This window comes from Strix aluco, chromosome 16 (assembly GCF_031877795.1).
Source record: "Strix aluco isolate bStrAlu1 chromosome 16, bStrAlu1.hap1, whole genome shotgun sequence".
Taxonomy (NCBI): domain Eukaryota; kingdom Metazoa; phylum Chordata; class Aves; order Strigiformes; family Strigidae; genus Strix; species Strix aluco.
The window spans coordinates 15,925,592-15,938,341 of record NC_133946.1 but is presented as its reverse complement, the minus strand read 5'-3'; the positions used below and the strand labels follow the sequence as shown (position 1 = coordinate 15,938,341).

General features: G+C 41.0%; 1 protein-coding gene across 5 annotated transcripts in view; it reads right to left on the bottom strand.

Moving 5' to 3' along the window:
- The window catches only part of KCNC1 (potassium voltage-gated channel subfamily C member 1), a 131,327-nt gene that overhangs the window by 38,050 nt on the left and 80,527 nt on the right, over positions 1-12,750 (bottom strand). For all 5 annotated transcript variants that reach the window (XM_074841675.1, XM_074841678.1, XM_074841676.1 and 2 more), the window contains exon 2: positions 571-1,504. In XM_074841675.1, coding sequence (XP_074697776.1) covers positions 571-1,504 — 934 coding nt within the window. The remainder of the gene's footprint in view (positions 1-570; positions 1,505-12,750) is intronic.

The following is a 12,750-nucleotide window of genomic DNA, read 5'->3' as shown; positions in this document are numbered from 1 at the left end:
AATATGCATGATGGTATAGTTGTCCCTTCAACTTACTAGGCACCTAGTTTCTGTAATGAGATGTACAATATCTGCCATTTAAAACAGCTGAAAGGTCCCAAATGGGAACAAATGAGAAAGCATCTGGCTGTTTTGAATTCCAGCCCTGTTTTGTCAGAAAACTCTGTAATTGCTGAGTACTTGGCTCCTACTCTGCTCTATGAAGCATTCAGCTCTCAGGAGCCTCTGAAATGCATTACACAGTCCAGCAACATAGCTGTAGAACTCTCAAAATTCTTCCACTAGATGTAACAGCTCTTCAAAATATCTTGAGACTTGTATGCCCTTAACCAGGACCAAAGTTTGGGCTCCTAGAGCGTGCTCTCATCCTTAGTTTTGCTGATCAGCCTCCACTGTACCATTTGTCCCTGCAACCTAGACTTCACACATATTATTCACTGTGTGATGGTGGGACTAGAATGGATAAATGTGCTACCCATTGCTCTAAGAAAGCAGTCTGGCTGAATCTTAAATCACTACGCGGGATGGAGGTTAACGGTCAGATGGACATTCCTCTAAGAGGTTTCCTACCTGCTCTGTTAATTTCTAAAATTTCTTCTTGGGCCAGTGGGCAAGTGTCGCTCTGAGTACTGTGGTGTGGAGAGTTTACGACAGATTTACAATAATTGGGGGATCCCAGCTGGGGTGGCCTCGGGATATGCTTCTTTTTTTTCTTTGGTAGCTTCTGCTTAGCCATAGCTAAGGAGTAATACATTCCGAAATTGTTCACAATGACAGGGACAGGCATGGCAATGGTCAGCACACCAGCGAGAGCACAGAGGGCCCCCACCAGCATGCCTGACCAAGTCTGAGGATACATGTCTCCGTAGCCCAGGGTCGTCATGGTGACAACAGCCCACCAAAAGCCGATGGGGATATTTTTAAAGTGTGTGTGTTCACTGGCACTAGGGTCATTTGGTTTAGCACCTATTCTCTCGGCATAATAGATCATCGTGGCAAAGATTAAGACGCCCAATGCCAAAAATATGATGAGCAGCAAGAATTCATTTGTGCTGGCGCGGAGGGTGTGTCCCAAGACCCGCAACCCAACGAAGTGGCGGGTCAGCTTGAAAATTCGCAGGATTCGCACGAAACGGACTACGCGGAGGAAGCCCAGGACATCCTTAGCAGCTTTGGAAGACAGGCCACTGAGTCCAACCTCTAGATAGAAAGGCAGTATGGCCACAAAGTCAATGATGTTCAAAGAGTTTTTGATAAATTCCACCTTGTTTGGGCAGAAAGTGACTCTCATCAAGAACTCAAATGTAAACCAGACCACACAGACACCTTCGATGTAGGTGAGAAAGGCTTCAGTCTCTGCTTCCCTGTAGTGCCGCACCTGGGTGTCATTCCCGATGAATTCAGTTTCTGTCTTGTTCACAATGGGGTTAAATCTCTCATGGGTCTCGAGGCAGAAGGTGGTGATGGAGACCAGAATGAAGAAGAGGGAGGCAAATGCCACATACTGTGGAAAGAAAGATATGAGAGAAACGTTAAACAGTAGGTTAAGTACAGGGGCTTTGATTCTGAAACACCAGGGAGAGACAAGAGCTGTATTAAAACTAAAGATAATGCCAAGCCTTCTTCCTATGAGCTTAAGATGCCAAGTCTCACCTGCAAAGACAGCCTAACATTCAAACTTGGAGGGACAGCAGTATATAAGTACATGCTAACATCCATTCCTATACAGATAGCATTTTAGTGTGAGTGTAAATTTAAGCAAGCATTTAAATCTCAGAGCTTTCTGTGGTGTTTAAGATTAAGGACATATTGAAATTCTACCTTCCTGAATTTGGTCTTCTGTTACTTCCTGGTCTTAAAGATAGAGCACACCTTCTAGGACAATTGTCAAGCAAGAGTCTTTTTGCAGTATTGTGTCAGTGGTATAGTGGTTGCCTCCTGCTCCCAGCTTAGTGACAGTTGTGGGGTTTCAGATCTCGGTAAGGTGCTAGTAAATACTAGTGGCACTCTCAGGTGGCCTCTGCAGCAAGGAGCAGAGTCCTGCTTGGCATCATCAGACTTTCCTGCCAAATCCTAGTGAGGAATAGCCACGTATCAAACCGAGCTCTCCTAAAGTAAACATCTTCTCTGTTCTCAGTTCTCCTCTCCAGACCTTTTGGGGTGGGGGACAGGGAGGGGGGGGAAAGAGGTTTCAGGTAAACCTGTCAGCTGATCCAAAAGGAAACAGATCTATTGGATTTTATCAGAGAAGGTTTTCTTGAAGAGATTCTCATTACAATGTAAGACTTGTACCAGAACTAGGTGAATCTTTTTTAAGGCTGTTGGATTACAATTTGGTTAATCAAGTTACAGTGAAGGATGTAGCAGCCCCCAAAGTCAATGAGTGTTTAGCCTAGGAGTATTTGCGTCTTCTGCTTCAGTTCCTGCTTTTCATAGAACCACAGAACAGTTTGGGTTGGAAAGGGACCTTTAAAGGTTATCTAGTCCAACCCCCCTGCAATGAGCAGGGACATCTTCAACTAGATCAGGTTGCTTAGAGCCCTGTCCAACCTGGCCTTGAACATTCCAGTGTTTCACCACCCTCATCATAAAAACATTCTTCTTTAGATCTAGTATGAATCTACCCTCTTTTAGTTTAAAACCATTACCCCTTGTCCAATCGCAGCAGGCCCTACTAAAAAGTCTGTCCCCATCTTCCTTATAAGTCCCTTTAAGTATTGAAAGGCTGCAATAAGGTCTCCCCAGAGCCTTCTGTTCTCCAGGCTGAACAGCTCCGACTCACTCAGCTTTTCTCAGGCTTTCCTCAGCCTAAAGGATATCTCTTGGTGGTATTCCAGGATAATTGAGGGGTACAGTCAGGCCAAAATTCAGAACTCTCGTAACCACAGTTCCTCTGCTTAATCATCCTTTAATCAATTAAATATTCATATATCAGTTAAGTTTTCATATATCTAAGGAGTCTCTTTTTGTGTTGGAGTAGTACAATAATAGCAATACCTCTTTCTATTTCACTCCCTGCATCTTGTTGTCTTCCTGTTTATCTCATGTGTCACCTTGACAAGAGATATCACATAAGATATTATTTCACCATCTTCATGAGCACGAGCAACTGTGGTAATTAAAATATTATTCAAATATTCTTATAGTGTCCTGTTCACAATGTCCCTTTTACAGCAGTGTAGCCAATATAGGGGTGAAAAAGAACTAGTTTCTTCTAATTGTCTGTTGCCAGTAAATGCAATGCAATAATCTAAAAGATATTGCTGCCAAAGGAGTAGACCAGTTAAAAATAACCTATGCTTCAAGTTACCAAAACTCTCCCGCAATCAAGAAGTTCCTCCTGTATGCTTTCCTGGGTGGACCTAGTGCAGAATTACACTTGACCTTCCGTATTAGCAAACAAAGTCAAAAGCAAGGATTTGCCACAGTTTATGTGAATGATTCAATAGAATACAGAGAAACTGGCAGAGAATAAAATCACAGAATGATTTAGGTTGGAAGGGCCCTCTGGAGGTGGTTCAGTACAACTTCAAAGTTGGACCAGGTTGCTTGGGCTCTTGTCTGGTCCAGGTCTGAATATTCAAGGTTGGAGATCCCACAGCCTCTCTGGGCAGCCTGTGCCAGCGTTTGGCCAGTAAGAGCGAATAAGCCGGAAGCATACAGAAGCAAATTCTGCTTTTCAAATCCAACTTTGTTACCAAGGAGATCAGAACCTAGCCATTGTTACAGGTTAAAAAAACCTCAGTACCTTCCCCTAAATGCTTCAAGCTATCATAGCATTGTTATGTAATGATCTAATATACATGCTGATATGTGCTAAAATCAATGTCTAATGTAAATAGTTGTCTGGAAGATAAATGATCTGGAGGTTAGGGAAATTGAGAAGCAGGAATGCAGATATCTTTTTATCAGATTGTCTTGTTAAACAGGGAAATTCCTCCATGCACGGTTTCTCCATCTGTAAAATAGGTTAAAGAAAATACCAGCTGGTGTTTGTCATGTGCTTTGTGATCCTAGATAAATGTATACAGGTTCTATATGCTTTTACTTTAATGTTACTGACTTTAGTGTATCAAGTCTCCCTGCAAAATAAGGTGAAGAGTCTTTTAAGTGGTCAAAGTCAGTTTATGTATGATATTGTTAACACTCGGAGCTTAATTAAGTAGAGGTTAATACCCCAGTTGTCTGAGTATGAGTAAAAAGAGAAACCAAAAGCATCTTGCACCAAGAACTCAGGAAAATGTTGCTAGCAGCCTCGGCATGTCTGCTCTATTTCAGCCTGAAGCAGATTTTTACTGTAGAGTCACAGAGCCTTGAGAATTCAAGTTGTAGAAGGAAATGCTGATGCTTTGTTAAGTCAAGTTGCATCACAGATAAGAAGCAGAGAGGGGAATAAAATAATTTTGCATCTTAAGGGGTCTGTGAAGAAGGCCCCTTTCTTTATGCTGACTCAAAATGCAATTCTCCTCTTGGTATATATGAATATCTCTCCTGAGTGAGTTTTTCCTGCTTAGGACAAGCTTCGGGCTGACCTTGCACAGTAAGTATATTGAAAAGTGATGTTTTGCTGTATTAAAGAGAAGAAATGATTAATTCTGACAGGACATTCAAGTTCTCTGCAGAGGTACATGCCAGCAGTGTTATCAGTAGAGAACATCACACCCATGCTCTCTCTTGCTGTTAGCCCTTGTGTGTGCACACCTTGGCTTCAGAGGGGAACTGAGAACTTTTAGTCCCCAGTTCAGCAGAGCAGGAAGCACTGCTAAATGAATGTGAGGCGTTTGCTTCCTTCTGTCTGCATGTAACAACATCCAGAGCCCTTTCCCAGTGATGGGCATCTTCTTGAACGGTTTGCAGCTTTGGAAGTGTGGGTCTGCTTTCAAGATTTCATAAAACCGTGTCTGAGCAACAGTATTGACAGGAAAAATATGAGTATTTCTTCTTCAGTTTAATTTTTTTCTTCTCTGTTGAATTACTATCTAATCCTAAAACCTATTTTATATTTAGGAAGTAAAAATGCTCCTTAGTCATTTCATGCTTCAATACTGAAAGACCCTTGTTGTTTTAGAAGAAAGTCTGCACAGACTGAAAGGAGAAGACAGTGGAGAGCAGCCTGTTAATAAAGGTCCCATTACTGTTTCCCAATCCCTTGGTCGATCCAAAGAAGTGCAGACAAGCCTGAGAATCAGGCCTGACAATTCATTTACTGACACCCATTTCTGAGATTTATCACCTGCAGCTGCTTGGGACACAGAAATTCAGCAGCTTGCTTCAAATGAATGCATAATACATCATTAGCATAGATTTATGTTTGTGATTCCAAATTTATACTGACCCACCCTTTTTTTCTTCTGAATATTTTTCTTTGTTAATTATCTGATGTAAGATCTAGCAAGCTGTAAGCAAAATCCAATAACACCAAATTCAGCAAGTACGTTTTTCTAAGGACGTGCCAAAGGGATAGAAAAGAGTGTTCTCTGGCCCATCATCAGAGGCCAACAGGGATCAGCCATCATGTCTAACATGATAGCTTGTCAAGTCCAGAGATGAGCAGTGCTGGTAAAATCTAGTGAAGGCTATGGGACTCGTACATGTTCTAACATCTTTGAAAATAAGGCTATCTCTTTTTATTTCACTAATAATGGCCCGAACACTAATCAAACCAATGGATTGCTCTTGTATTATTTAGTGGTTCTTAATCTTCTTTATCCTTACATTTTACAACAGAATTTCTCTTCTTCCCAGGATCTGAATGGGCTGGGGGAAAGGAGTGAGGATTTTGTGAAGTGATGTCATGTGCTGTTGAGTTACAGAATGGCAGCTAAAATTTTCTATAATTAAAGAAAATACCTAGGTAAAGTGTTTGAAGTTATCAAAACTCTTTTATCTGCTTTGACACATGTGAATGATTCCTATTTCACTAGAGATGCTGCTGCCATTGCTTTTTTCTGGCTCTAATACCAACAAAGAAAAATCTCAGGTTGTCCAAAACCACAGAAGCTGTAAGAGAAGGCAGAGAGGAGATTTTAAAAGGGGATATTTTGATTAAAATATAAGTTACATTAAAATGTCTTCATTCTGGAGAGAGAAGAAATTACACTACTGGATGATTTCTGTTAATAGTGGGTATATTTTAATAAGGCTATTTTGAAAGAGTCTAAAAGATGTCATGCCCATAAGTGGAGAATTTCATCATATAATTTTTATTGCCTCTGATTAAATCTCTCCCTCTCTCTCTCTCTCTCTGTCCCTCTCTCTCTCAAAGGCCTGCTTCTCCCTGCTTCCTCACTGCCCTAGCCATTTTTGCCAGTGCAGTGTGAATATGAAGTCCCAATTCGTTCAGAATAGTAGTGTTTTACATCACCTTTGCATAGCTGTAAAAGGAGCAAGGAAACAGAATCAGACCTAGCCTCTCATGAATAATGAACCAGTATCTTTCCACTCAGCATGTAAAGAAAGCAAAAGTCCAACAGCCTTAAAACCACAAATAAACCTTCTAATAAATGAGGATTAGGAGGCTAGGCTCACTCAGAAAAAAGGTCTGAAGATTGGTCCAGACAGTATTAAATACACACGTGTGGCTGTTTACTTCTGGGAATCAGTTTTTAGAACAGCCCTTTACCTTGCATTTCTGAGATAGTTCTTATCTTGGAGATAAGAAACCTTTTTTATGCATTGTTTTAAACAAATAAGCCCAGTAACCCACTAGAATTCATTGATGCAGCACCTGGAACTGCCAGGCTTCAATGCAGATGGGCATTGGAGGCTGGTGATGGAAGTACTGGGACAGAAGTCAGATGACTGAGGCTCTTTTCCAACCTCCACCATTGACACATTCTAGTCTTCAAGCATGTGTGCCTGCATCTTTTGCACCATCTTTTGTCTACTTTTTTTTAAATTGAGATAGTTAACTCTTGGGGCTTGGGACTATCTGCCAATTTATGTCTGCCTAGTGTCCAGCCCAACATACATCTGGAGTGGGGACCTGGGAAGGGAGAACTTGGCTGAGTCTTTAATAAGAGTGACACCACTCTTGAACCATAGACAACAAGGAAGGTGGGTGGTGGCAGTGGAAGCAGCAGGGCTTTTGCAAGTCAAGTTTCAGTAACTTCAGAAATTCCTATTTTCTAGGAAATAGTGGTCTACACGACACACCATTCATAATTCATTCCAGATCACACATTCAGAGTGAGTTAGTAGAAGCTGCACGCCACAGACGGATGCTCTTCTCCTTTGATACTGCTCAGAAACATTTAACAATCCTGACTCAAGCAAGCTAGATGGGGGAAAAGAAACAGATCACACTCAGAGAAGATTTGCCAGCCTCTCCCTTTGCAACTGCTTACAGAAGTATTTAAAAAGTGATTCTTAATCCCTATCCTTTTGTCAGGGAAATTCAGGAAATTCTACCCTTCCCTGAACCTCTGGATGAAAGGCAGAGGAAGATGGTATTTTTTCTGAACTAGATCTATTGAAGCATCAGGAAATTTCCTATAAAAGTGGCACCCTCTCTTTCTACAGATCTATTCTGGTGAGTTTTGTTTTTAATGACAAAACTATTTAAATCATTACATCATAACCCTCCTGGTCCTGTTGAACCAACAAAGCTCAGGAACTAAGCAGTGGTTGTCTTAGTCTTTATGAGCAGGGCCTGTGAGCATCGTGAGATTTGCTGCTCCTCTTCTCATAGGTGAACCCAGGGCTTGGCAAGACCGAAATGGGAGATGAGAACACTCTCACCATCTTTGTCTCCGAAGGAGAAATGCTGGAGCTATTAGTGCTGTGGGGCTTCCTGAAAAGTATGTTATGACTCTAGTGAGATCCAGTACATTGGGGTTGGGGTTTTTTTTTGCTTTTTTGGGGAGAGGGGTGGGGAAGTGGGTGGGGTAAATAATAAATCCCAAGTCTAGTAATTTTTCAGTAAGCCTATAACTGGTAAATGTTGTATATCTTGCAGAGGAACAAGCTAGGCTCAGAAGAATTTCAGATCAGTGCTGGCAACCCATGAGTTGGTTTTCTACAAAGCATCAGTAATTCAAATATACTCAGAGCCCTGTGCTTTTTGCTAGACCTGCATAAAACCCCGTGATTTCCATTCACAAGGCATCTCTTCAAATACTTTACCATCTTTCTTTTACAGTAGTTCATCTGCTTGAAGTTTGTCTCTGAAAACTTACACCTGCATGAAGCTGCCAACATTTGTCTATCTGTGACTTGAATCACAAAGCTTTGCCTAGTTTTTATTTTAATCTGAAAACTGTACTTTAACCACTCTTCATTTAAAACTTAGTCCCTGTATCACCAAAGCAATTAACAAGATACAAATCTTTTTGCTGCAGCTCAGCTGAAGTATGGGTTAAATGAAAGCTGCCTTAAAATATTTAGCTTTAGAACCACTTTATTATCTGCCAAGGCCTATTTTCCAGGCTTTCTTAGAGATATGGACCCTGATTCAAACAAATGACTCATTTTGAATGTGCAACTAATTCTGCTGAATTTTTGAAAGAAATATTGAATCTCTATGACTGATCAGATGACTAAATGTAGGCATATGATACTAGCAACCAGATAGTGCTGTGGAAGTGAGCAAAAGCTAAGACTGTCAAAAAGCAACCTCTGCAATATTTCATTAAGAATCCTAATGTAAGATGTTTCAAGATCCTTTGAGCAATGATTATGAAACTGAACTTATTTGAAAGGGGAAAAATCCATTTCTGCTTTTATAGGTGTGATATGAGCATATGAGGGCACAATCAGATGTTACCACCAAGCTGTTCTCTGTGAAGGGAGAGATGACCATCTTGGCAGGCTGTCTTCTTTCAGTGAGATAAGACAATCAATACAGAATCTACATCAGCAAACATACTGGTTCACTCACAAGATTATTCAAATTCATGTTTCTTAGCTGAGACAAATGGAAGAGGTAGGCTTGCAGATAGACAAAGCTTGCTCCAGAGTCAGACAAAAAGTCCACTAGCAGCTCGTGGATGAAATGGTTATGTAATGCCAAAAAAAATATATGACAGCTTGCAAAAAAATCTTGGAATGCTTAGTGGCACGCAGACATGAAACAGCGTGTTAAAAAAAATGTGCAGTCATCTGTGGAAAATATGCTTAAGTTATTCGGTGTTGACATTGCAATAAATAAATTAGAAGTAGATCTCTCAAATGTTAGTCCTAGCAGGCAGCCATGTGCTTTGACAAGGTGGTTACTGGGATAAGCAAGACTGCATCAGAACTGGAAGTGTGGTACGTACAGTATCTCTCTGTGACCACATGGGCAGCTGGCTGGTCACCAGGCAAAGGTTGAAATGGTTCTTTGTAGGTCACAGGCAAGTTTTCTAGTTTCATCCAGGATAGATTAAATCTTGTGATTTAATAGGAATATTGTCAGAGGAGAGATATGAATTCATTTTGCAAGCTTCCTTGGTAGCTCCCTAGTCTGGCTTGTAGTGGGAATTATATGGCGATGGTATGGTGGGAGTAAGAAATGTTGCTCATATTGCTCAGCAACAGCTCAATGGGAAATTCTTATCTGAACATATATAGAATCCTGATCCAAAAGGGCCCCAAGACTTCTGCAGCTAGGTATATGGGACACTGCAGAAGGAGCTGTAAGTGTTGAAAGTAAGTCTTCCGTCTCTCCGAGGGACTGTGGAAATGTACGTTTGGTAGGGACCTCCAAATGTCATTCCCCTGTCCCAAAGCACAGTCCTTGATCATTCCTGAAAGATAGCTATATTGACTGTTATGGAGGACCTCCAATGGTGAATATTGTAGAAATTCTGCAGGAAATTTATCCCAGTGCTTCACCATATTTTATCTGTATTTTTTTTTCCTAATGCCTAACCTAAATCATCTTCGCTACATTTTAAGCTTGTTCGCTTTTGTCCTATCCATCACAGACAGCTAAGCATTTAGAAATTTGCCGATGTTTTCCTTCTTTTGTAAGCTAACAACCACTAAACATTCAAATGTTTCATGAGTCCTAGACTCCTGTTTTCACATGCTCATGCTTTTGCTGCATAAATTCAATATAGTTATTAATCTCATTTTCAGATGATGCCACACACTTTTATGCTGTCAGTTCTGTCAGATGCTTTAGAATTAAAGAAACTGAGAAAGCCATGTAATGTATCATACACTGGAACATAAACTAACACATGACAAATGAAACCAGGGAATTTTAATTGTCCATTATTGCTAGGTTTTTCTGTCTTTTTCTGTTAGGCCATAGGTAAGTTTTTTTGAACTCTGCACAGTTTCTGTTCTAAACTGAAAAGGAGAGTTTTGTTGCAATGCCTGGTGGTAGTGTCATGTGTTAGGATTTTCAGGATCTCACCTCACTACCTTTGTTCTGGATGCTATTTTATCTCCTGAGAAAACCACACTTCCTTCCTCTCTAACTTGCTGCCAGGCCTTCCTCATGAGCAGAGAAAAGGTTTCTTATGCAATCCCTTGACAAAGGGGAATTCCTGACTAGAGCTAGGCAGAATCCAACTGGGACTTGCAAAATCAGCTTAGTCCTGAGGCTTCCTATGGTTTAGAAGTAATTTTAATTTTTCTCCTTCCTAACTGAATAAAAAATCACACATGTGCTCATGGTTGGCATCAAGTGCAACCAGCTGAAAGTAGGTACGTATCTCTGACCAAGCTTCACATTTTGATTTTGGAAATGTGAAACTACAAATATAATTGGTTTACAGGTTTTACTGTATTGCATGCATACATGCATGTGCGCGCGCGCACACACACACACACACTGTCTCTCTCTCTCAAAGTTGCTAACTTAAGCATTCCTTTGACTTGAATTTAGCTATAGGCTACATGAGTCCTGGGACTCTCTATGGGGGAGCAAGACTATTTTTTTCCCTTTTTGTTACAGCTTCTGCACTGTGACTTGCCCAAAGGTGGCTTAGTTCTCATGCTCATGCTTATAAGGAGTACAGCCTCTCTCAAACCTACTTTTAGTTGTGCTAGAAGCCTTTCATAGAGAGGGAGACATATTTCTGTAGCCTTTCAGGGCCCACTCTCAGTGGGGTTTGATTCACCAACTTCAGCTGTGCATCAGCACCCAAGAAATGGAATTGTTACAAGTATGAAGCAGACAGAGGGTGCTCGGAGGTCTCCAGCTCCATTAGAAAGAGCATGCCCTGCTTATTGTTTTTTGCAAGAGAAAACACTTCAGTGTGTGGAAGTATTGAGTGCAGAGCTCCACGAGGAAACACCTGAAGAGCACAGCAAGGCTTTGTCCTGACAACAGAACGTGCTAGGCTGACTTTTCTCCCTGTGGTTTTTAAGCCAAGATATTTGGAGTGTGTTCCAGATCATGTTTGTATTCAGACAATAATGCTTCTGCTTCAAGACAAATTAAAATAAGCAGCTGTCAAATCTTTAAAATGTGTTTAAAATGTGGGTAGGCTGGCTACATATCTACCCTTGGAGAGGGTGTGAAATCTACCTGCACATGGGCTTCCACATGCACTCGCCAATAGCTGGCAGGGTGTGTCAGTCAGTAGGATGCTGGCAGCTCCTACGTAGGACTAAGGGGAAGATGCAGAAGGCGTCAGCCCCCAGAGGTCAGCAGTTTGGGTCTGCAGTGCCTCTGATGGTGGGATCCTTAATCTAAATTATCTCCCAAAGCAATATTGTAGCAAAAGTAATTGTGATAGAGTTCCTCTTTGGAGACACAGACCAACCTTTTTCATATTTGACCATGGATTTTTGAAACCTCAGTTTCTCACAACTCTACGAGAGATGTTCCAAAGAGCTTTAAATTACGGGACCATCTGAGTGTTTGCCCTCTCATAGTTGAGCTGAGCACCTCAGAACTGAGGCACTCAACTCATCGCTCTGAAATGCTGGAAGCCATGGGGTCCCTTTGGTGCCACTAAATGTTGAGCTCAGGATTTCCTGTTTTCACTGCAGTTTATGTGGATGGGTGTCACAGATGATGTCGTCCCTGAAAAGCCGGGCTTCTTAACAAGGTGGCTGAAAATGTGGTGTTAAACCCCAGGCGTTTCAATGACTGCATCATTATATTCAATTTCACATTATTCAGTGAAAACATTTTTTCATTAACTTTTTTATTTTCCAGATTATGACTAGCAGTGTGTTGTAGACACTTTTCCTCTTGTAGTGTTCACTTAGCTTAAGCCATAGCTGTCAGTTTGTGCTTGTAAAGCATTACCGCCACAGTTCTTTCCTTACTGTTGTGCAGTGTGTAGCAGAAAAGCCCTGCTAAGCTCCTAGATGGCCTAAATATGTTACAAAATACTGAGATCTTTTGTGCCTTTGCTCTACAAAACCTAAATATCAAATACCTAAATTCTCTGGTCCCATCACTTTAGTCAGTTGTTATAAAACATTAGGAAACTCTAACAACTATTAAAGCAAATGAGAAATTATTTTGGAAAGCAAAGAATGTTTTCATTTCCCAGTTAGGCAGTCTATTGCATAGCTTAATTTGTGCAAGGATAATGCACAGGATGGGAGCATCCTCACTCATCCAAAATCTCCACTGACAACAATCTTTGCCAATACTAGGTTTTGACTGGCTATGAGCCATTTTAGATATCCAAATTAGTGACAAAATAAAACCGTGTTGGTAGCTTTTTGGAGGCAACTTCCAAAATAACCTTTGTCATATAGTCTGTCTTGGCTCAGACCAAGATTGGGGGTATTGGATTCAGTGAGTGCTGACTGTCTTTTTCAAGAGCAGGTTCTCAGTAAGGTGTTATGTTGCTCACA